Source organism: Crocodylus porosus, unplaced genomic scaffold (assembly GCF_001723895.1).
Source record: "Crocodylus porosus isolate Cpor-Errol unplaced genomic scaffold, CroPor_comp1, whole genome shotgun sequence".
Lineage (NCBI taxonomy): Eukaryota > Metazoa > Chordata > Crocodylia > Crocodylidae > Crocodylus > Crocodylus porosus.
Window position 1 is genome coordinate 168,004,774 of NW_017728906.1, and position 25,008 is coordinate 168,029,781.

Genomic DNA, 25,008 nt, shown 5'->3' on the forward strand with positions numbered 1-25,008 from the left:
CTGCTCGCAAGCCGCAGCGGACGGAATTCCCGCGGGCCGCTCCCTGGCCCCGCCCCCTGCTGTGCGCGGCGTCCGGGCGTGGCCTGAGGGGAGCTCCCCGGGCCCCGCGGGGGCGGGGAGGCGGAGTCGCTCCTCCGGCCAGCAGGGGGCGCCGCGCGGGCTCGGGCGCTGGCTCCGCCCCGGCCCCTCCTCCGGCCGCTCCCCCCGGAAGTGTCTCCAGGTGACGGCAGCCGGGCCGGCAGCGGTGGGCTCGGGGTCGGAGCTGAGTAGAAGGCATGGAGCACATCCGCACTACTAAGGTACTGCCGGGGCCGGGTCCTGCGTTGCCTTGTTCTTTGCTGAAGTGAGGAGCGCCCGGGGCTCGGTGCGGCCCTCGGGACAGTGGTTGCTTCTGGGGGTGGTAATTTAGCCTGGGGCCTTTTCCTAAGAGCAGGATGAAGAAGGGGTAGGGCCAGGCTTCCGCTGTGCCAGGCAGATGCAACCACCCCCGGTGATGTGCTGTTCCACAGGCAGAGCCCACCCTGCAGAGCTGCAAGGTCTGCGTGGTGAGGGGGCTGCTGAGAGCATGGTGCTGATCACTTGGGACAAATATAAAGGGACAGAAGTGAAGGTGAGAGGTTTAGAGCAAGAGGCCCAAGCAGGTGTGGGGCACTAAGCAGATTCCCCCAGGCAGGACCCACTGGCTTGTAGATGCGTCCAAGGAGCTGGTGGACACTGCCCAGCGAAACCGCCTGGAGATGTGAATGGACAGGGACAGGAAAATAGCTGCCCCATCCCCAGGCGTCCCTGTGCATTGTGGTATCACTAGCCTGGATAGGGCCATGAGAGATCAGACCAGGATGTGCAGGGACTGGGTGGGGCTGTGGATGGGGAGTGCATAAACAGAATGGTGCGGAGACAAAAACAACTGGGGAAGAAGGCCTGTTTAATGCTTCAGTCAGCTTTAAGTAAACATGGTGTTGAATTGAAGTGTTCAGTTTGTTTTGGCGTCCAATGGTTTTGACAGGCAGAATTAAATTGCAGGTGGCCAGATCTGCTCTCTTCCTGGCTTGTGTGCCGAAGTGGCTGGAGGCCCTACACATCTGTCTAGTCTTTCCCAGAAGCACAAGCTATTCATGCGAATGACTTGGAATTTTGAACATAAATTAGACTTATAGCTGTATGGACAGAGGAAGTCCCATCTTACAGCGTTGTAGTTATAGTGAGTAGCTAAGTGCAGCAGCAGGTTATTATTGCACAAAAAATTAAAATAAAAAAAACAATGTAAAGCCTGTTATGGCTGGGAAGGTTCTTTTCAATCTGATATGCTTCAACAAAGTTACACAAATTAAAACAATTTTGTTAGATGCCGATTAATCTCTTGCTGAACTAACATCTGAGATGAGAAAAGTGATTTGTAAAGGAACATCAGCTTGAAAATCATGGCTCCAAATTTACTTGTTGTTACAGTTAGCTGTGACACCTGTAAATGAAAGAAGGTAGCCACTTCAGATATGCTGTTTTCATCTCATTTAATTTTTGTGTGGTAGGAAATCTTACCGTACTGATTTTCAAGTAATTACCAAGCTTCAAACCTGCAAAAATCCCTGAGGGCACAGCCCCACTGGAATCAATAAAGCTTTGTTTGGCATCGGGTTTGTCCATGCAGAACCAGTTGTAGCGGCATTTTGTCAAAAAATGCTTTCTTCAGAAATCTAATTGGATGAAGAGAGAAATGTGCCTTTTCCAATTAGAAAAAATAAATTGGGACATGCCGTATAAAAAATGTCCTGACAGTATCTGCTATTGATTTGAAATTGTTTCTGCTTTATATAAATACAAAAGTCTCTCTTACAATGCTGGTTTCCTTGACAAGAATGGCTAAAATCATTGCATTTGATTGTGAAATTTGAAATAACTACCCTCTACCAATATGCTTACACTGGATTAATTAGATAAACTTTATCAGGTGTAATGTATGCTGTAGGTATGGTAAAGGACTGATATCAGTCAAGAATAACATGCAAATAGATCAGTCAGAGGAAGTGGTGAAACTATAATATTGCTGTGTTCATAGCCTGCTTCTAGATTGTCTTTGAGGGAACTTTAGATCTGCAGGTTGCTGCCACTCTTGACAAATGGGCTGGCTAGTAAGAATGCCAGTTTAAGAGCTGGTAATGAAATTCTGTTAGTTTCTTCCTCTTCCAACTCCAGCAACGTGGCAGTTTTATAGCTGAATTTCTGATAGTAGTTAATTCAAATGCTAAAATGAATTTATTAACTACTGTTAGAGAGAATGGATAGTATAATTTTCAAAAGCATATTAGTAACTCAGTGCTGAAGTCTCACTGGACATTAGTGGGATTTAGAAGTCTGAGTTTTTGGGTTTTTTTAAACTGACTTAAGTGATTTAAGAACTTGGGTCCATTTGAAAATTGTATTTCATGTGTGGTGTTAATACAGTTGTGCAAAACACATGATTCTTGGGTTTGAAATTCAGGTTTTAATTTATTTTGCTAAAAGGGCAAAGTCATTCTTTAAATGCTTCCATAACAGCAAGATACAGTTATGTCTGTTTTTCCCTGGCTCTAGGCATCATGTTAGGGAATGCTCAGACAATCCTTTGTAACAGCTTTTGATGCATTGTTTCCAGTCCCTCTTTACTATAATTAGGTTTCTTGTTGTTGAAGTGGCTGTCTTCAGTCTTGCTATTAAAAATCCTCCCTCCAAATTTACTATGTTGATATTGCTTCCAAAATGTGTAGTGTTCCTCACATCTTTGTTTGCTGTTAGTTCTTTGTTATAATCCAACTACATTTACAAATACAGGTAGTTTTCCATTCTCCTTTTTTATCTGTTTTTTCTAAAATTGAAAACTGTGACTCAGCTGATTGAAATTTTCTTAGCTTGAGGTATGTCAAGCTGCTAATGGTTCATTAGATCTATTATACACCTTGCTTGTCCCCTTTTTAGTTGATTTCTTTTAAATGGATAATTCAGTTAAAACTACAGCTGTCACAACAGGGGTCAGCTACATAAGGGGTCTTTGGATGATATAATTACATGATTTCAACATGCCTAATATTCCTTGAAACAAAGTACATCTAAAAATTAAATTTTAGTAATTATCTCATTACTTTTTTTTTGCCGCCTTCTTGCATCATCCATCCAATTCCTATGATCTTTTAATTGCTTAAACTAGGTTGCCAAAGTGCAGGTCAAGTCTGGTTTGCACATGCTGTCTTTCCTTATAGAAGCATGGCCTGTGGATGATACAGGTTGTGCTGATTGGATCAAGCTGGAACATGGCAGGGTGAGAGCTGTGGTATACAGGGATTGCATACTAGGAAGGGTACTTTGGTGGAGTTTAGATAGACTAAAGCAGTTGCAGTAACCTTCCTGTTATGCTCATTATGTTTAGCCCTCACTAGCTGGTTAGGTGCCATTGAAACCATCAGTTTATGCAGAACTTTGCGCAGCTGGTTTAACTTCCTACGTTGGACATTGTATGTTGAGCATAATAATTTAACTGAGAAATACAAAGGGCAACAGGGCCCATTGCATAATGGAGCAATGCACATGTGGCTTTTCTCTTCTAAACTGAAATCCTTGAACACCTCAGTTCTATTAGTGAGATAACTCACCTTTTTTTTTTTTTTTAATGCTGAGCTTTCCACTGTGGAATATGTCTCATAACCTAAGCAGTTTGAACCCTAATTATCAGTATGTATTTTCATCCCTGTCTTACTGACCGGGGCTATTTGCTGTCGCAGCCACCTCTCCTAGCACTGATCTTGCTGCTTCAAGTCTTTGGGAGCTTTGCCATTGATTTTAATGGGAATAGTATTGGGCTTCTAGCAAGAGCTCCAACTCTGTACTAATGAGATCAGCCTGCCAAGAAATAAAATGGTATACAAAAAGATAAGCCCTCACCATAGTCCTTTTGTGGTGTTTCACATGCAGGATGATGTAATGTTTGTTTCAGATAAAGCAATGTGGAGCCTGCAAACTACTTTGTTAAATTGGCTACATTGCAGGATCCCTAAAACCCCTTTTCTATGAAATGTTCCTCTGTTGGATTAGAAGACTGTTAGTTGGATGGAAGTGTGAGAAATCTGTCCCAGCAATGTTTGGACTGAGGGGCTCTCTATTTAGAGAGCAGTTCTCTCATTTGACTTTTGGGAGGTCACACTTATGCTGAGCATAGAGCTTGTTTCCTTTTTTTTTTTTTTTTAATGGGTATTTCCACTTCAGCTCCAACATAGCAAGTTCCTTTCTGTTATGACTTAAGTTTTTAAGGCTGGGGGCAAGATAAAGTGGAGGATGAAAATGAAGTCAAGGAGAGGGGGTTCTTAGGGCTCTGAAGGGATAGGAGGTGCTGGAAATGACCCCCCCCCCAGTGTGCAGGTCTGATATCAGCTGGTAATTCAGTATTGACATCTAGCAGGGTAATGTTTCTTATTACATGTGAATTTGATGCTATCCTTGTTTTTCACTTTTTAAAAATTGCACTCTTGTTTTCAGAGTGCCAGCCAGCATGATGGAAAATCATTCCTGCCACTTATTTTTAAAAATGATTTTAACTTTACAGATATGGATAGATTATTCATGATCCTGGCCTTCTGGCTTTATCATGCATTGTATCTTCTAACGGGATAATTAGGTCATCTAGGCATTCCTTGGCAGGTCGGTTTTGTTTACTAGTTTGGAACATACTAGACTGCTCTGGACACTTTGGAGCTTCCTCTACATTAAAGTTATTCTGTGGACTGAGAGGACTGTCAAAGAAGGATTTTACTTCCTGTAAAATAACACGTTTGCATTTTTTTTCTTGTTTTCTCTCTCTCTCTCTCTTACAGGTAGAGCAGGTGAAGTTACTAGACCGGTTCAGCACCAACAACAAGTCATTAACAGGAACCCTGTACCTTACAGCAACTCATCTATTATTTATAGATTCTGGCCAGAAAGAGACTTGGGTAAGGAAGCAGATGCCTAATAGCCTGAAAGCACACTGCTATTTCAGATGCACTTTCTTGTCCTTCCCTCCCCACCATGCATGCTAAATTTAAATTATTGTCTGGCTGTAACTTCTCTTTAAATAAAATATAAATTATTTCTCCTCACAGCATTTCACATATCAGCAATAAAAAATAGAGATGCAAGGCAAGTTGTCTTGTTGGGCTCCTTGTGGCCAGGCTCATCTAGATGTGATCCTTTTCATTATGGCTAAAGTTTTCAAAACTGTGCAAGATTTAAAGTAACTTTGTTTAGGCACTTAAAATAAGTAGATCTGTTCTTGGATGTGGCAGCTCTGCCATCTCTAAAAATACAAGCCATTAAATAACTAGCTTCCTTTTTTCTGCTAAGAGGTGGTTATGACCATTAGATCGTGTGCGGGATTTGGACTAAATGACCATCGAGGCCTGTTCTGGCACTGTGATTCTATGTTGCTTTGCTTGGATCTGTACCTTTCCCTCTGATTTCTAGTTCTATTCAGGGCATGTTGTTTTGCCAAAGCCTCAGTTAATGCAGCTGAATTTCCTCAAACTTCAGATTCAGATCTTGGTAGCCTTAAATGCAACAACAAAGCCCTAAGAACTGAGACCCAGATCCTTGTAGGCACCAAAAATCTTGTGGGTTTTTAAAATAGTAAAACTATCTTGGATATGTTCCTTGGCAAAAATTTCTTACACTTAATGCTGTATCATGGTTATTGGACTTGTTGCTGCCTGCTGTGCTTTACTGGTTCTGTGTCAATAGCACATAATTTGTGAAAGTGCCACTATACATAAAATTGTTTAACTTAGAAGTACTGTTCTGGTCCCATTGTGCAATATTTACTTATGTAATCCAGTACAGCATGTGCTGAGAACTTTTACTACGGCACTTCCTCTAAATGGTCTTTAGTCATTTTATGTTTTTTAAATTGCTGCCTTTAATTTCAGTACTTCTCAAATATATGCATCTGGCAAAATGCTTTCTCAGGGTTTTGTATAGTGTTTTCCTTTTATATGGCAATTAAAAAATGCCTGCATTAGCTAGATAACTGAATAATATGCTCCCTTTAGAGTCTCAGGTGGCACAGGAGCACCTGTAGCATTCTTGTGTTGAATTTTTTTATTCCTTTCGTCTCTACTTCCTTGTCATGCTGATTTATAGTACTCCTGGCTCATACTGATCTGGCTGTTAAAGTTGCTGCTCATGAGTGTTGTTTCAAGAGCAGAACTTTGGAGTACATAAACTGTAGTTATAGGCATAAATGTAAGCTAACCTTTGAAAGCCTGAATTGGGGTGGGGATGCATTTTCTCCACATCAAACATCCAGTTGCTCAAAACTAAATTTTGGGGACAAGAAAATTCTCATATATAAAGATGTGACTTTACAGCCAAGCAGATTTAGATAAGACTCCAGAAAGAAACCTCTAGACTGTAACAGTGATAAGAAAAGTAAACAAACTATCTAGGAAAGACATGGGATCTTTTTTTTCATTGAAGATTTCCAAGCAGAGGGTTGGCATTTCTCTGGAGTGGTGTAGGGATTACAGATTCTGCAGGGGGTGAGACAGCTGGCATTTGAGGTCCTTTCCAACCGTTTAATTCTGTATTTTGGCTGTGCTTGGTGCTTGCCATTTGCATTTTATAAAAGTCTGAAGAGCACTCCCAAGCCTTAGAGACAATGATCTGAATAAATCCATTCCCCTAGTAGATGCAATTTGTCATTTAGCAGTGCTTTTAAAAATATTGATTAGCTTGCCTTGAAGATTTACTTCAGTGCTTGGCATGAAGCAAGGGATTAATTTTAAAGTTTGTGATTTACTGGTAATCCCAGGAAGCTGGGGGAAGAAACTGAATATAGTTTCCAGTAGACAGTTATGGTGGGTTCTATGAAATGCCAATATCAAGGGTTCTTTTGTACAAATAGAGCTTATGCTATAAGGCTATTGACTAGCTTTGTCAACTTATGTGTGTAAAGGGCCTCCAAGAATATTATTAAAATATTATTTATCATTGGTCAATAATATGTTGCAATGAAACTTATACTGAATTCTTGTGTGCCATAGATACTACATCATCATATTGCTGCAGTGGAGAAACTTGCCTTGACTACTTCAGGCTGCCCTCTTGTAATCCAGTGCAAGAACTTCAGAATAGTTCACTTTATTGTTCCTAGAGAAAGGGATTGTCATGACATTTACAACTCATTGTTACAGCTTTCAAGGCCAGGTAGGATTGCTGTATGTTTTGAAGCTCTGTTTTACCAAAAAAACTTAATACACCCTAGGGTTTTATCTTATTTCTGTTAAACATGAGGCCTCCATGAGTCTTTGAAATTTTGTTTTTTCAATCTGCTACATATGGTTTTCATAACCATTACGTCAACACACAAAGAAAACAAGATAGTGTGTGGGTAAGAGAGAATGAAATTCCAAGTGATTGCTATGATGTTGTAAATATTAGGTTTCAATTATTCCATTTCCAGTGGAGATTTTTGAAACTAGTGATAGGTTGGATACAGTTTGAAAGTAATATTGGAATTATTTTGAGACTGATATAGGTGCATTCATTTTTGGCTTATAAGATATTTTATCACCTTTCTACCTTGTTTCTTAATGTCATCTTTTACGTGTTTGACAGGAGTTATAAATACAAAATGGGTGTTTACATGATTAATCATCACACAAACTTCTGTCTTGCTTCATTAGATTCATAGACATTTTGGCTGGAAGGGACCCTGGAGGATCATTGAGTCCTGCCCCCTGCCCCAGGGGCAGGAAGTCAGCAGGGATCATAGGATCCCAGCAAGATAAGCATCCAAATGTGTCTTGAAGGCATTCAAAGAAGTGGGTGCTTGAACTGCCTCCAGCAGTAGTATATTCCAAATCCTAGGGGCTCGGACAGTGAAGAAGTTCTTTCTTATGTTCAGCCTGAGTCAGTCACAGTGGAGTTTGTGACCGTTGGATCTTGTCATCCCTTGGGGGGCTCTGGTGAACAGACATTCCCACCCAGATCCTGAGGAGTTATCCCCTGAGCCTGCACTTTTCCAGGCTGAATAGCCCCATTGCTCTCAGCTTCTCATCATAAAGTCTGTTTTCCTGACCTCTGATCATGTGCGTGGCTCTCCTTTGCACCCTCTCAAGCTTCTCCACATTCCTTTTGAATTGTGCAGCCCAAAACTGGACGCAGTACTCCAGCTGCAGTTTCACCAAGGCTGAGTACAGCGGAAGAATGATGTCCCGGGATCCGCTTGAGAAGCATCTATGGATGCAAGCCAGTGTTTTGGTTGCTTTACTAGCTGCAGCATCACACTGAAAGCTCATGTTCATCTTGTGGTCAACCATGATCCACAAGTCGCTTTTATCTGTAGTGCTAACCGGTGTAGCACTACCGAGCCTATAAGCATGGTGCAGGTTTTTCCTCCCAAGGTGAAGAACCTTGCATTTTTCGGTGTTAAACACCATGAGGTTCTCGTCTGCCCATTTGCTGAGTTTGTCCAGGTCAGCCTGGATCACCCGCCTGTCCTCTCGCGTGGATGCTTTGTCCCAAAGTTTGGTGTCATTGGCGAACTTGGCCAGTCCACTCCTGACTCCAACGTCCACATCATTAATGAAGATGTTGAACAGTATAGGCCCTCGGACAGAGCCTTGTGGGACCTCACTGGTTACAGCGCACCAAGATGATTGGCTCCCGTCGACCACCACCCTCTGGGTCCTACCACGGAGCCAGTTCCCCAGCCAGTGGATCGTGGTGACATCAAGGCTGCAGTTAGCCAGTTTAGCCAAGTGGTGATCGTGGGATACCAGATCGAAGGCTTTTCTGAAGTCAAGATATACAGCGTCGATCTCTTCCTCCTTGTCCAGGTGCTAAGTCACCTGGTCATAAAAGGAAATGAGATTGGTCAAGCAAGACCTACCCGCAACAAACCCATGCTGGGTATTTCTCAGGTTATTGCCTTCAGCTAGTCTGTTAAGGATGGCCTCTTTGATAATCTTTTCCAAGACCTTCCCCAGGATAGAGATCAGGCTGATGGGCCTGTAGTATGCCAGATCTACTTTCCTCCCTTTCTTGAAGATCAGCACAACATTGGCCCTCTTCCAATCATCAGGCACTTCACCAGAGCACCAAGAGCTCTCAAAGATCCATGCCAGGGGCTTGAGCTATGATGCTCGCCAGCTCCCTGAGTACCCTTGGGTGTAACCCATCAGGGCTGGGTGACTTGAAGATATCCAGTTGTCAAGGTGTTTCTCCATGAAGTCAACTTTGATTGAGGGCAAGGAATCTCCCTCACCTGGGCCTCCCTGACCCATAGTGGGCAGGGCGTCCCATGGGATGGGTGACAAAATGATGCAAAGTACCCATTTAGCAAGTTCGCTTTTTCCTGGGCTCAGTTGTCAGTTGCCCCATCTGGTTTAGCAGGGGTCCAATATTGCCCTTGCTTTTCCTCTGGCTCCCCACGTATCTAAAAAAGGACTTTTTATTGTCCTTGATACTTGTAGCTAGCTGGAGTTCCATCACAGCCCTGGCTTTCCTGATTTGCTCTGCAAGTCCAGACTAAAGCAGCTGTTCCTCCTTGGTGGCGGTTCCAGTCCTCCATCCTTTGTAGGCCTTCCTTTTAAGATGCAGGAGGTCCGCCAGTTCCCTGGAGAGCCAAGGGGGCTGCTGTGCCCTTTTGCTGCCTTTCCTCCGAGACAGGGTGGACTTTGCTTGCGCATCTAGGATTGCTCCCTTGAGCAGCAACCACTCATCCTGAACTCCCCTCTCCATTGGGTTGTGGCCTTTTAGGGCCTCTCTGACAAGCCTCCTTAGCTTGTCAAAATCAGCTTTCCTAAAGTCAAGGACTTCTTTATTACTGACTGACTTGCCAGCTTTTCAGCAGACTTTTTTTTTTGGGGGGGGGGGTGGAGTTAAATGCAGGACCAATATTGTGGCATTCTTTAACATACTTCACATCTGTGTAACTAATAGCCTAAAAGTTCCAATTATATTAGCAAACTTTCAAACAACTTTGCCATTTCATAGATTTCATAGACATTAGGGCTGGAAGGGACCTCGGGAGATCATCGAGTCCATTTGTCTCTGTTCATAATTTTAAACTACTCTTCATCTTGTCACTTGGGCATTGAGAATACTCCAGGTGACGTGCCAAGCCACCCCTCTATTCTCCAGAGTCCTAAAAGTCTTTACCTTTACCTTTTGAAAAGGGTCATTCATCTTTTCCTGCAAATGAACTGCATTGTCCTGGTGTGACTACTTCAGACTGTGAGCTCCTCAGGACAGAAGTCACATAAAAGATTATTTAAAGAACCTAAACTGCTTAGCATCCCCAGTCTCATTTTGAAAAATGCTTAAATCATTTAGTTCCCATGAGGTCTTACATGGTCCAGAGAATTTTATTTACTCATCATAAATAGTCTATTCCCTCATCCAATTGCAGTAGCACTATATAAACAGTCATTAGAAAATGCAGTAGTTCCCTCTAGAACTCAGTACAGCATTTGATAGAGTGCTGCATGGGAAATCATTACTTTTATAATGTTTTACTTTATAACAAAGAAATTTGGGGGCGGGTAAAGTAGTGATGGAAAAAGCTATAACATTACATAATGTGGAAAGGGGAAGTTTTGGGCTAGCAAGAGGTTACTAATAGATTCCTTAAGGATTTATTTTTGGGACCTATTTTAGTAGTGTTAAAATGTTGTAGTGATGATGGTGCAGGAGATATGAGAGAAGCAAGAATTTTTGTGGGGGGCATATTATTGCAATAACTGCATGACTCGGATAGATTTAGACAAGTTTTTTTAGATATTACAGCATCCTTCCTCAGGTAAAATCCTTCCTACCTAGATTTAAGATGCCCACGAAGGCACGGTGGGGCATGTACCCCCAGATCTACATGTGGGGTGGTACGGGCTGGGGCGGCGGTGAGCTGCTTCTGGTGGGGGTCCTGTGCTCAGGGTTGCGGGGGCTATGGCGAATTTTGGGGTGGCTACAGCCCCCCCCATGGCCCTGCTCCTAGCACCACCATCACCCAGCCCAAGCACAACCCAGCCTAGCACCCCCGCTGGGGCGGTGCCACGTTCTTCCCAGCCCACGCCACTCTGCTGCACTCCACATGCAGATCCAGGGATGCATACTCCTCGTGTCCACTCGAGCTGTATGCCCCCTCCTTGTGGCCCTCAGATGAGCCGCTTGCAGCTTCATCCCCAGCCCCTTCCCTACCTCGCTGCTTCTGCAGCCACCCATGCTGCCCAGCATTTGGGGGAGGGGCATTACATGCTCCCCTCCCCGACCTGTGTGAGATGCCTGTGGGATTGGGCTGCTCCCAGGCAGTGTGCAGTGGGGCTTGGTGCACAAAGCCCAGCATGCAGCAGCAGCAGCTGCCTCCACCACTCACAGATTGTGGGGGGATGTGCCCCCCAGGGCCTACGCCGGATTGCATGCGGTGGTGGAAGCGGCACCCCACCCCAGGACAAGCCACCCAGGCTTGATCCTTCCACCACCTGCCTGGAGCCCTGCTTACTTTATGGGCTTCTCCTGCCTCTGCTGTACTCTGTGTCCTTTGCCACAAAAGGGCCTCATTCTGACCCCCGCCCCTTCCCTTCCCTTCCCCCACTGACTGACCTGCTGGGCTGGGGGGGGGGGCGCACATGCATGCACACACACATTTGGCCACTCCAGCCCAGGACTGACTGCAGGAGGCTCCAGGATCAATTGCTCAATCCTGACCGACCAGTTGGTCACCAGTGATTTACATGGTAACGAAAGGGAATGTCATGTGATTATTTGTGTTATTAGGGGTCTGTTTTTTATGGCCTTGGAGTCTTATTCCTAGGTGGTGATCTGCCTACACTTGCTGACAGAGAAGATATCTGGGTTCTGACTTTTTGCAAAATATCTATTTTCTGCTTTTCAGTGAGGTATGATGAACTATATGCCTTCTCTTACAATCCAAAGCAGAAGGAATCTGAACAGGTGAAAGGCTGGCAGCTTATTGATTTAGCAGAAGAATATAAGCGGATGGGAGTGCCAAACACCAACTGGCAGTTATCTGATGCAAATCGTGATTATAAGGTAAAAGATAATGGACAATTTGGCAGCAGAGGAAAATGATGTACATTTATCTCTGTCGCATCTTGACCTTACAACCACTGATTCCAGTCCAGCAGGAAATATCTGTAATGCTGTGAAAACCTCAAAAGTCTTGAATTTCAAGCTTTTTCCAAAATAGTAAAACCAGAGGCATAGTGGGATAGCCAACTTTTTATGAGCAAGGGGAACCTTTGGACAGCATGGTTTATTTCTTATTTTGACGCTGAGCTAGGGTAATTTTGTTCTTTGCTGCCTTTTTAGCTCTCGGGAAGGATTTTGCATTGGTATTAGCAAAGTTGAGGTGTGACACTCCTGTTTCTGTTGAGGTTAAACATAAATTCCAAAATAAAAATAAATTTTAAATACGAAGATGAGTTGGGGCTCCATTTGAAAAAAGTTCTTTGCATTATTATTCCTAGAAACCAATTTTCAGTAAGTCTCAATTTTATTAAACTGATGCTGGTGTCTCAATGGACTCTCATATTGAATGTTGAGCTTTTTATCATTCTCTCTTATCATTTTATTCTTTTATCTCATGCAGTATGCTTTTTCTCTCATTTTTCCTAGTGAAAGACAAACTGTGCAGGCTTTTTTTTTCTCTAACTTCTAGGCTATTTAGCTCTGCACTGAATGCTGGGCCTATTGATTTGGGAGTAGGGAGAGAAAAGTTAAGGAAATAAATGTAGCTAGCAATCAGTTGTTTATGGCTAGAAGTTGCACTGAATTTAAGGGGTCTGCAGATGAAATAGTTATGTTGTGTGTTTGTTGTCTTACAGGTTTGTGAAACCTATCCTAGAGATCTTTATGTTCCCAGAATTGCAAGCAAACCCATAATTGTTGGTAGCTCCAAGTTCAGAAGCAAAGGAAGATTCCCAGTGTTGTCATATTATCATAAAGACAAAGAGGTATAGTCTGATTTCCTTCCAGTGCAAGTGGGCTAAAAACTTTCTTAACAGGTGATGCAGGTTCAGGAAAGAAAAGGAGGCAAGTATAATAACCTGGTTCCGCTGAACTGTGATTATTTCTTAACCTCTGACACTGTACCTAACAAAATGTTAGGTTATACTTAGCCAATTGTAACATTTTCAGACTTTAATATAGGACCTTTAAGATCGTTGAGAGGTCACAGATCTCTTCTAGAAATCTATCCTGCTATTTGGGAGTGTCAAGAATAGCACTCTGAACAAACAGATTTGAAAACCTGCTTTGAGCAGGGGGTTGGACTAAATGACCTCCTGAGGTCCCTTGCAATACAAATTTTCTATGATTTTATGAAACCATGGCAGTAAATTGCTGTGGAGGGACAGACGGATGGAAAAGGGCAATGTCTCAGCTTGCTTTTTTTTTCCTATTGTAAGCCTTTCTGCCTATCTTAGCAGGGATCCTGATTTTTCTCTGTCTAAAAATCCAAAGTTCTCTGGTAGAAAGCCCCAAATTCTCTCATTTGCATTTTTTCCACAATTAAAATGAAACACAGAGATAGAGTATCACTTGAACACAACTTGGAAACCTACCAGTGCCTTCATCACTATAATAAAATAAATTGTAACTACCTATATGTTTTGGTGTTTGACTTTGGTTTTTATATCATGGAAAATCAGAGCTCCCCCCGCCCTCTTCCTCTCACCAGGATGCAGGTCTAGCTGCAGCTGTCCCGTCTGCTGCCTTGTGGCACTTTCAGCTTATCATTTTACTGTGTAATTTTTAGACTTTGTTGCACTTAAGCATTTTGAAATTTGTATGTCTAATGTGTTCTTCTAGCAGTGTTCAGAATCAGTTTGCAAATTGATTCTTTGTTTCTATACTAGGCTGCCATTTGCAGATGCAGTCAACCTCTCTCAGGCTTCAGTGCCAGGTGTCTGGAGGATGAGCACATGCTACAAGCAATCAGTAAAGCTAACCCTGCTAATCGGTATATGTATGTCATGGACACCAGACCTAAAGTATGTATTTGCATCAAAGCTGCAGCTTAGGCTTCCATTACCGTATCACTCCAAACATTAGGAGGCAGTGTTGGGGATAATATCAGGTTCAGTGGGGTTGGTAATATACCATATAATGGTCTTAAGCCTTAGATCATTGATTTCAAGTTTGGTCCACATCAGTTATGACCAAAAGATTGTTAATGCTTTCTCGTATGATGTATGGCCTACCTGAGAGGACTTTGGTAACAGTCGGCATTTGTAAACATGTATGCGCTGCAGCACCTGGTGCTTTTAAAACTGCTTGGCGCTGCATTGCGTGCATTTGTATAAATGATGAAATCCACATGAGTGCTGAGAAAATGATGGCAGCGCACTTTTCAACTTTTAGTTCAAAAGCACAGAGCTGCCATTTTCTCAGTGCCCACACGCATTTTGCCATTTCTACAAATGCATGCGTTGCAGTGCCAGGTGTCGGCTAGTGTACTCTGCAGGCTTAATTAGTCTAATCTGCTCCAATGTGCTGGATTTCCGGTGCACAAAGGTATGTGTATAAATGCCCATTATTCAGAGCATAGCACCACTATACAAATTAAAAACAAACATCTTTCTTTGAAGGCAGAAAAGAAACCACCTCTTCTTGTTCAGACAGATAGCGAAACTAAGTGAAATGTACTTCGCTTGGGATTTCTAGCCAAGAGTTTTGAAAAAGATAGCTAAATTGAACTGCCAAAGTTAAGCAATAAGTGGCTTTTATTTTTAAAGGTGCTAGGTATCTTTCTTTGAAGTTAATGGGAACTGTGGGTTGCCCAACACTTTTGAACTTTAGGCCACTCTATTAGCATAGAATGCAAAAGGATGAGAAGTTTGCCAGCTGAATTAAAATAAGCACGTCTTAAAGTCTGGAGAGATTAGAAAAGAATGTGTACATCATCATGTTAGCATTCATAGCCTTTCTAATACACCAATATTAAACTATTTTGTTCAGATATCATGTAAGCAGTTTTTAGTCTCCTTTACTTTTCTGTAGTCAAAAGTCAGATTGAGGCAGAGTAGGTGGTAGGTGTGTAATTGTTCACAATCAAGGGTCACTTGTTTGAAACCAAAATAAAGTGCCACATAAATCTTCATATCCCCTCCCTGTCTCCCTTTTATAGTTCATCAGCAGTATAAAATACTGTGTTGATGTTTGCCCAGTTATTAGGATTCATTATTGTCATCCCATTAGGACAGAGGTGGGCAAAATGTAGGGGCTGGATGTGGCCTGCCAGGCCATTCTATCCAGCCCGCGGGGCCCCTAAAAAATTTAAAAAATTAATATTTATCTGTCTTGTTCTACCTGTCATGCAGCCCTCGATGGCTTACCAAAACTCAGTAAGCAGCCCTGTACCCCAGATAATTGCCCACCCACCCCTGTATTAGTTTGAGTGGCAGTACATACTTATTGGAACTTGTTTCACAGCTTGAGTTGTGTACCCATGTTGGTTCCATTCAAAAGTTTGTTTCAAATTTCTTTGTGACCACAAAGATTAGAAAATTAATTTCTTTAAAAAGAAAATGTAATATCTGGAGCACAAGAGAGCCCTCACAAAAATGTCTAATTTATTGATTCAAACTGAGCTGGCCTAGGTTTTTTGGTAGTACATAATTTTATAGCCATCAGTGGGTACATCTGCATGGCAATTAATATGATGCAATTAATCTCCAGAGCCGTTTGAGATGGAGGGAACTGCTCCTGGGTGCAACATCTACCCATGCACCTGGGACAGCCTCAGTTTGAGCTGGGATGGATCAGGCCCCCAACAGGCTGGACTGACCGGGTGCAACTCATGCCTGTGGTTGGCATCCATGCATGTGTTTTAGCACATTAAATTGCTCTGCCATAAGATAGTACTGTCCCCAATGCAAATTTTAACTAACTGCACACTAATACTGGCACACATGTAGATGGGGACACTTTGTTGCAGAGCCAATTAGTCTACTTCATAGTAAACTGAAAGTGTAGTTGCACCCAATATATTCAAAGGTATAGTGCTTCTTCCTTCATCCTTTTGGACTTGCAGCATATCTGAAAAAAGTTGAACTTTTTCTTTTCAGCTAATTACCTTGTCCATGATTTCACAAAACTATTTAAAATGAGCAGTTACGATCTTGTATGTCTGGGAGAAAATGGAATTGAGATATGCTATATAGCCTGTTCAGAATTATCAGCTCTGCATCTGGTCTGCCTCTTCACTCTTTGTATTCAACACGCAGTCTTCCTAGCCATTCATCATTATCATATCAAAGAAACCTCCTTAAATGTAGCTGCAAACCTGATATCTATTGGTATGCTTATGGATATGTCAGAAGTGGCCAGTTTGTGGCAGGGGCAGCCTCTGAGTGGGGCACATGGCAGGTTGGGGAGCAGGCAGAAAGCAAATCATCATATCAGCCAGGAAGCACAGAGCAGGGAGCAGAACAGCAGAGTGGGCAAGGGAAAGGGATCACAGAGGCACTTGATGAGGGAAGGGTAGAAGGTTAATTTGCTTCAGAAAGGGGCCTCTGACGGGAAGGTTGGCCCTCACTGGTATAAGACATGTATGTTTACTGTTTTGTGTTTTAACCCAGTGTCCCATTTGAAGTTGCCTGGTTATATCATACTTTAAATTTTAGATTTAAAAAAAATGCCTTTTTTCCCCACCCCTGTAGCTTAATGCAATGGCGAACAGAGCAGCAGGTAAAGGCTATGAAAATGAGGACAACTACTCTAACATTAGATTTCAGTTTGTCGGCATTGAAAATATTCATGTAATGAGATCCAGCCTGCAGAAACTTCTAGAAGGCAAGTTTTTGTTCTGCCTGTATAGAGTTTTCTTGTTCTTTGGGTGGGGAGGTGGGGAATGAGAGGTTGGTTAAAAATTGGATAGGTGATCTTTTTATGGTCATTGAATTTTTAATGTTAGTTTATGCAAGGAATACAAATCGTACTTTTCCTTACTGCATTGAATTTAGTAGTTGGTGTGTTATGTCATTTGAGGGGCTGGGAACTGATTTACTGTGAATTTTTAAAAAGAACAGAGATCCTTAATGGCAGTGTGTACCTTTACAGGAATTTCCAGTGACTGCAGTTACAAAATTCTTATTGTGACCTAACAAGCAATACAAACCCCCTTTCAGCACCTGGAGAAGAATTAGATAGTACACTTAGTGGGGATATAAGCTTCTTAATATACATTTTATAAATCCCTAATGACATCTGAAAAACTCTAGAACTCTTGGTTCGGAGATGATACCTTTTATTAGACCAACTGAGAAATCACAAAAAAACGTACTTTTTTTCTGCAAGCTTTCAGACCCAAAGGAACAGACTTCCACCTTCAGCTTGTTGTGTGAAAAAATGAGGTTTGTCTTCTACCCATGGGGACTTTTGACTAACTTTAATTTTCCCTGAGCCTGAAGAAGGGCATGTGTGCCCAAAAGCTTGCCAAAAAAGGTAAATTTTTTGTGATTTCTCAGTTGGTCTAATAAAAGGTATCATCTCTGAACCAAGAGTTCTAGAGTATTTCAGATGTCATTAGGGATTTATAAATGTATATTAAGAAGCTTATATCCCCACTAAGTGTACTATCCAATTCTTCTCCAGGTGCTGAAAGGGGGTTTGTATTGCTTGTTAGGTCACAATAAGAATTTTGTAACTGCAGTCATTGGAAATTCCTGTAAAGGTGCACACTGCCATTAAGGGTCTCTGTTCTTTTTAACTCTAACCTTCTGAGGCAGTTCAGATTCCAGGACAGTGCTCCAGCCTGGATCTGGATTCACCACCTCGGAAAAGACGAATGATACACATGTGACTTATTGGATGAATCAGTGTGACCAGTCTCAAACCCAGTGAGTCTGCTCCCATCAGCAAGGTGTCATCCGAGATATGACAGGAAAGTTTCTGGGGGAAAAAATGCTCATAGGCCAGAATCAGAGGCAGCCTACCTCTAGAAACTGTGAAGGAGAGAAACTGGCTTCTCCTGTACCGTGTGAAGTTCAAAGAAAAATTACACAACCTTGTAAACATTTTGGTAGGTTTTGGTAAAGTTGATGTATGGAAATATGACAGAATAATAACCATGTCTTTTAAAACCAGGATGTTAGAGGCAGGACCTTTCCCATTAGGTTACAAGGCCATTGGGATAGACTCAGATGCGCTGTTCCCTAACTTGTCTCTGTGCTAAGCAGCTTTAGTGAGCAGCATTCCAGTCACAAGTGAGACATCAGCATTGATCCTTTGAAACTTCTTGAAATGGGATTTTTCTTTTGGCAGAAATACTTTATGCAGCCCTCACCTTCGGCTGCCGCCACCTCCCCATCCCCCGGCTACCCTAAATTCACTTGATTCCAAGGATCTTTTCCAGAATAAGACCAAACTCTTCCATGATTATTTACTTAATGTTAATGGAGCCAAGATAATTCAGGTTCTCCAGCATACTGAAATCTGTCGGTCTGCCGGGTGAAGACATTACTTCTGGCTACAAGTACTCACACCTAAAATCCTTCTTTCACAGCCTGACTGATGTCAGACAAAGGAAATTCATGTTCTGTATCTGTTTGAGATATTTAATAGCAGGAAAATATTCTACAAGGCTACCCTATTTGACACTATGGTCAAGATAAAGTAATAGATTCAGAGGAGTCTCAATCTTATCTATACATAAAATGGCCATTGGGGATCTGTTCACATGAAAGGCATTTCTTTCACTAGATCTCGTGGGATTGGTATCCCATGCAAAAAAAGCCATGTTCCAACTGCTGTTTTCCTAGATTCAAAGCTCCCAACACAACTGCTTGGTATTGCTGCTTGTAAATTACCATATCAACCACAACTTGAAGAAAAAGTTGCTGTCTGGATGTTTGAGGAGTCAGTGTTCTGTCTTGTATAGCTTTGCTTGGAAAAGAGGCCGCAAACAAAGATCCGCATGTTTTGCAAGTGTGCAACATCATTTTCCTTTTGAAATGTTTTCTTGCCAACTACAAAACCTAATATTGGGGAGTTGAGGAGGTTTGTGGGCTTGTTTTATAATGAAATCACGTTCTACAGAAACTATTGGTATAGGTCTCCTAACATGTTTCGAAATATTGTCTACTTCTAGTTGGTGAAGGGATTCTTTTTTTTATTTGTAGTTATGCTGCAAGATGTTTGTGCTGAGTATGCTGTATCTTTGCTTCCTTTAAATAAGAAATATACTTTTAGCTCAAGGGGCATGTGATCTTATATTAGCCAGTGAATAATTTGCGTTGGTTTTTGATGCCTAGATTTATCCAGTAAGGACAGTTGATCTAAATTATTCTGTTTTCCATGCTCTAGGTCCAGCCACACTTATCTGAATGCCAAGCAATCAATGTTTATATTAAAAACAGTAGGCTTATGGCCTTAGACTAACACAGCTACAGCCAACAACCCTATGCTAAAAACTGAATTGCAGGTCAGAAGTCATTGCCAAAAGATGATTACATGAGATAGATACAGATGCATTGTTAACATGGCTGTAAAGATAGATTACCCCAAGAATCAGCTACATAAAATACAGCCCTCTGCTGATTTAACTCAGTTGAATCCGGTGTAAATTACTCTTAGTAAATGTGAAGTAAGAGTATGCTTGTGTAAGTATTTGTCCACAGTTATTTTAGACAACTATTTGCTTAAAGCTAATGGTCTTGCCATCTCCCCTGCCATGTAATATCACTAATATGACATGCTGCATGCAATTGCTGTAGGAGAGCTGATCTGTCTACTCCATACCTTGGTGTGATTTTTACATTATAGTAAAAAAACCAATATGAACAATAGTGCTGGAAATGTGTCCTCAGATTGATATCATCTGCAGGACTGAGGATGCTCTTCATTTCCCTTCCTCCATTATTGTACATTATTGATGGTGGAGTTTACATTAAACAAGAATGGTACATGTGTTCTGGAGACATGCACAGAAAGAACTTTATTTCTTCCCTGTTTTCCCCCTCCTTCCCTTCCACGTACAAAAATACTACTTTTGGATTACTTTTGTTAAAAAATGACCCATTGTATTCTGGAAGTTTTATAGCTTGCTCAGTACTCTAAATATAGTCTAGTAATGACTTACTCCCTTTAAATATTTTGGTGGGTTAGGGTTGTGGAGTATTTACCTTGTGCTGTCCTGCTTTCTAAGGCCAAGTAGCACTTTTTACTGTGACTGATCAACTTTATTTACTCAGATGTTGTCCTTGTACCCTTTTGGCAATGCAGACGTAGTGTCTTCCTCTTTTTTATAACCCAGTCTATCTGCAGTCTCTTTTATATGGAGAAATGTATTATTATTGTTCTGTACGTATTTCTGAAATGTTGAGAATTTAAGTACTTCTTGAAAAGAAAGAACAATGTTTTAAATACCTTTCTAAAATTAGAGAAAGGTGGCCTGATATTTGCATTGTCATGGTTTCCCCCCCTCCCCCCCTTACAGTGATAGGAAGTTAAATGACTTTTTTTTTTTTTGTCTTTCAGTCAGTGGTATAAGGGGTTTGTCTGTCAACGATTTTTTATCTGGCTTGGAGAACTCTGGCTGGCTGCGACATATCAAGGCTGTATTGGATGCTGCTGTTGTCTTGGCCAAAGTAACTTGCACACCTCATCTTTTTTGGGATGTCGGGGTGGGGGAGGTTGAAGATGTACTTCATGTTCTTGACTTGTTCCTGCAGCAAAAATAATACCATTTGATTTATGTACTTGCTCTGTTGGGTGTTCTGTTGTATTTGTGCTAGGTATGGACATTACACTACACTTCTACTAAATAAATGATTGGAAACTAGTCTGTGCCTGTAATGGAGCAAAAGTTTGGTGCACACAACAGCTCCCCCCACAAAAGGGCAAAAGTGTGTTCTGTTCACTACTGATCTAAACTATGCTGCTTACAGAAAACTGTATAACTTAGATGTATAGTTTTACAGCAAGTCCATTTTTGGCAGAAAAAATAACCTATGTGCCTGCTTTGTGTCTTAATTGACTTGAATGTGAAGCAGCCCCCTTTGCGCTGTGGTGAAAGGATGTTAGCTTAGCTATATTTTTATAAGAGATCTAACCATCAAATATATAAGGGGTGGGGGGAAGGGGAGTTGGAGGAAATTATTAAAAGCTTTGAGTACTTCACATGGCCATGATGCTAACGAAATCAGTTCTAACTTTTGGAGTTCAATTGCAGCTTTCCTTTAGATAGTCAAATCGGCTAACTTCAAGTACTGCCCTCCTCCCCAGTTCAGTCTAATAAACAACTGCCAAAGAACTGCTTGGGCCTAAAGGGGATAGGGTAAGCAGGTTTTTACTGCAACATCTATTTTGTAATTGGTATTAAGTAGCTAACTTTATATTAATAGAGAAATAAAAATTGCAGCAAACATGCTTCAAATAATAACAAAAATGAATTAATTCACAGGCTGGCAAAATGCTATGATGTAGTATTCTAGTCACAGAATAGCATGCAGTAGGGAAGTGGTTCTCAACATTTTTAGATTCAAGACCCCTCTGAAAATGTCAGCTCTTATTTTCCTCTTTTTTTTCCATAGTCAAAAAAAGAAAAGTGTGTAATTCTTTTGCAAAGAACTCAAACCACAACAGGGCACAATGCTTGTGACACTATGGATTTCTATTTGAAGTCTCTGGGTTTAAGCTATGAATCGTGTGTAGGTGTTTGCACACATAAAAGTGCTGATATTGTATGGTACCCTGTGGCATCCTGGATGCCAGGATTCCCTTGTTGAGAATCACTGTTAGTGTAACTATATGAATTGGAGCTGTTTTGATTGTGACCTTGGAAGGGTAGGGTAGCAGTTTAATGCCCTTGTTAATTGGGATATTTAGTTCATGAACTCCTACTGGCTTTAATATTAAAGTATGTGCAGGTCATATACTTTTAAGGGGGTATTTACTTTTGAATTAGGTATGTTTTATGCTTTAAAGCTATCCCCATGTGTGCCTGGTATTTTTTCTTAAATGACCATTCCTAGCAACTATCATCTTACACTAGTCTTTTATCATACACTTTTCTAAATGTTTTTCTGCTGAATCTTTACATGCATATCTCCACCTATGGATAAATTCTCCATAGACAAAACACTCACTAGCACCACTTAAAAAAAGGGACTTGGGGGGGTCATGATTGAGCACAAGATGAACATGAGCCACCAATGCAATACTGCAGCCAGCAGAGCAAACAAAACCTTGGCTGACATCTATCGATGCATCTCGAGCAAGACCCAGGAAGTCATCCTCCTGCTGTACTTGGCCTTGGTGAGGCTGCAGCTGGAGTGCTGTGTCCAGTTCTGGGCTCTGCACTTTAGGAAGGATGTGGAGAAGCTTGAGAGAGTCCAGAGGAGAGCCATGCACAGGATCAGAGGGCAAGACAACAAGTCTTATGAGGGGAGGCTGAGAGGCATGGGACTCTTCAGCCTGGAGAAGTAAAGGCTCAGGGGGAATTGGTGGTAGCCTACAAGTATGTAAGGGGTGTGCATCAGGAGCTAGGAGAACATCTGTTCACCAGGGCACCCCTTTTGAAGATGAGGTCTAATGATCATAAACTCTGGGAAGACCGTTTTTTAGGCTGAACATAGTAAAAAAAAATCTTCTTTACTGTCAGAGTCCCCAGAGTCTATTCTAGACTTCTCCCAGAAATGGTACAATCGCCTACTCTGGACACCATTAAGACCCAGTTGAATGCTTATGTTGCTGGGATTATTTGAACCCAGCAGACTTCCTGCCCCTTGGGCAGAGGGGTGGACCTGGTGATCTTGCAAGGTCCCTTTCTGCTATAATGTCCATGAAAACACTCTCTCATACTTGAATCTGTACTACACTTTTTTTCTCATAGCATAGCAGCACATACATGAACCATGAAGATTTGTTGGGAGGGGTGGGGTGGGGAGTGTGTTGCTGCTTGAAAATATGACATTATCATCTCTGTTAGGGTTATAGCTGGAAAACTGAGGCAGTAATTCTTGCCATAAAGATTTCTACCACCTGAAGTAGCACTAGAGTGTTTTAAAGTAGGTTTGGGATTGCTTGAAATTAAAAAGCTAACATCTCTCAAAATGTGACTTGCAAATATTTAGATCAATGAAGCATGGCTTCCTGTTTTGAATCTTTCTCATGCCCCTAAATTCTTGACGTAGAATGGACAGAATTTTTACAAATACCCAGTACCCCATATTCGTTTTGTGGGATTTTGATGTATAGTTGAGCCTCTTCCTAGCAGCCTATTGAGAGTAGGTGCTACCAGATATTTGGCTGTGAACAAATAGTAGAAAATGAGCACCTAGTTTCAAGAGCAAAGAGGAAACTAAACCTTGTCTTTATCATGCAGAGCTTGATAGCTTTGCAAAGGGAAATTTCCAACATTGGCACGGCTTAACATGGTTTGCAGCCAGAAATCTCACACTGTACACTGCTAGGTGAGCCTCAAGTGCTGTCACTAAATATGTACTGTCATGCAAGTTTTGGAGTAAACTGAACTTTTGAAATTTACTTAAGAAATTATGGAACATATGCTACTAAGGTTTGTTTTCATTTTGCAGGCAATAGTAGTTGAAAATGCAAGTGTGTTAGTACACTGCTCTGATGGCTGGGACAGGACTTCCCAAGTTTGTTCCCTTGGTGCTCTCTTACTGGATTCCTATTACAGGACAATTAAAGGATTCATGGTGAGCATTTTTTTTTTTTTCATATGGCTAAATTCAGTTGCCTTTTAAGTCTAGAGTATGAGAATATGAGCTTCCAAATGTGAAGTATAACAGGATAGATAAATTGCTGCCTGTTGATTTTTATTTTGCTTTTGTAAAATAAACAAGTTCAAATCGGAACAGTCTGTCTGCATGTCTCCCATTGATTGGAAAGCTATATCAAGTTATATGGAGAAGCATTATAAACTTTTTGTTCATCAGCATTCAAAGTAGCCGTGTACTGAACCTGAAGGTAAGCTAAATTAGTAATTCTGGTAATCCACAGTGTACTAATATACTTCATAATCTGCATTCAAAAATCATCAAAATACCTTGGGAAAAATCTTGTACCTGTACTGCTGTATTGTCATCTGGCATCCTGTTTACACACTTTATTTCATGGAATTCAGTGAATTTGAAAGGCAACATTTAAAACTAAATAGAATGAGTAGTACATAGAACTTGTCATAAATACTAGTAAAACCAAAAGTTTAGGAGTCAAAGCTATCAAACTTTCTCAGAGGTTAAGGAGCTATAAACCCATTAACTGCTTGAAATTATGGAGATGATTCTGTTATGGACATGTCCACTATGGAATAAGAATTACAGCTTTTACTAACTTTCATATGGCATTTGGTACTGATCAGTTGGGCAAGCTGCAAGTATGATCTGATAAGGCAGTGCTGTCTCAGTGGAACCCTGGGGGCTGCATGCAGCGTGTAAGAGGTTACTATGCAGCTCCCACCAAGCTGCTGCCACCTCCTTTTCACACTTCTGTCCCACTTAATTGTTCCTGTCTCAGCCAAGATCTCTAGGTTCCCCCTCCCTCCCCTCAGTTTTCTCTTCCTACTCCCATCCCAGGGGTGTAGTACAGCCCACGGTACTGGGTGACCCCGTGGTACAGTACAGCAAGGGAGTTGAAGGGGGGAGGCATTGCTAGTGTGGGCAGTAGGCAGAAACTCCCCCTTCCCTTACTGTCCCTCCCCCCCACTTCACATTACCTGCTGCAGGGCCTGGGAATGTAGCCCAGGTGTCTGTGGCTTGCATTAGCATAGCCTCTGGGGCATTTGGCCCTATCCCCATACTAAGGCAATCCTTTTTCCTAATAACAGCTCATATTTATAGAATCTACTAAAATACTCCCATGGAAGGGGAGGCCTCCCCTCTTGCCATCCATGACTTTCTCTAGTTACCACCAACTGACTTGCATAGCACCTACATTGATGCTTCTTGTAGCACATGGTGCTATCTATGTTCCCAAAATGTAGAAGTCATACTCTATTGATGCATATTGGTGTGTATTGCTATA

The 25,008-nt window shown here is 41.7% G+C and overlaps 1 protein-coding gene across 1 annotated transcript in view; it reads left to right on the forward strand.

Annotated features, from left to right (window-relative positions):
• Nucleotides 1-224: 224 nt before the first annotated feature.
• Nucleotides 225-25,008, forward strand: part of MTMR6 (myotubularin related protein 6) — a 41,108-nt gene continuing 16,324 nt past the window's right edge. The window contains exons 1-9 of the mRNA XM_019530165.1: nt 225-299; nt 4,839-4,955; nt 7,041-7,203; nt 11,891-12,048; nt 12,843-12,971; nt 13,875-14,009; nt 16,680-16,812; nt 20,497-20,606; nt 23,556-23,681. Of these exons, the coding sequence (XP_019385710.1) occupies nt 276-299; nt 4,839-4,955; nt 7,041-7,203; nt 11,891-12,048; nt 12,843-12,971; nt 13,875-14,009; nt 16,680-16,812; nt 20,497-20,606; nt 23,556-23,681 (1,095 nt within the window). The 5' untranslated portion in view covers nt 225-275. The remainder of the gene's footprint in view (nt 300-4,838; nt 4,956-7,040; nt 7,204-11,890; nt 12,049-12,842; nt 12,972-13,874; nt 14,010-16,679; nt 16,813-20,496; nt 20,607-23,555; nt 23,682-25,008) is intronic.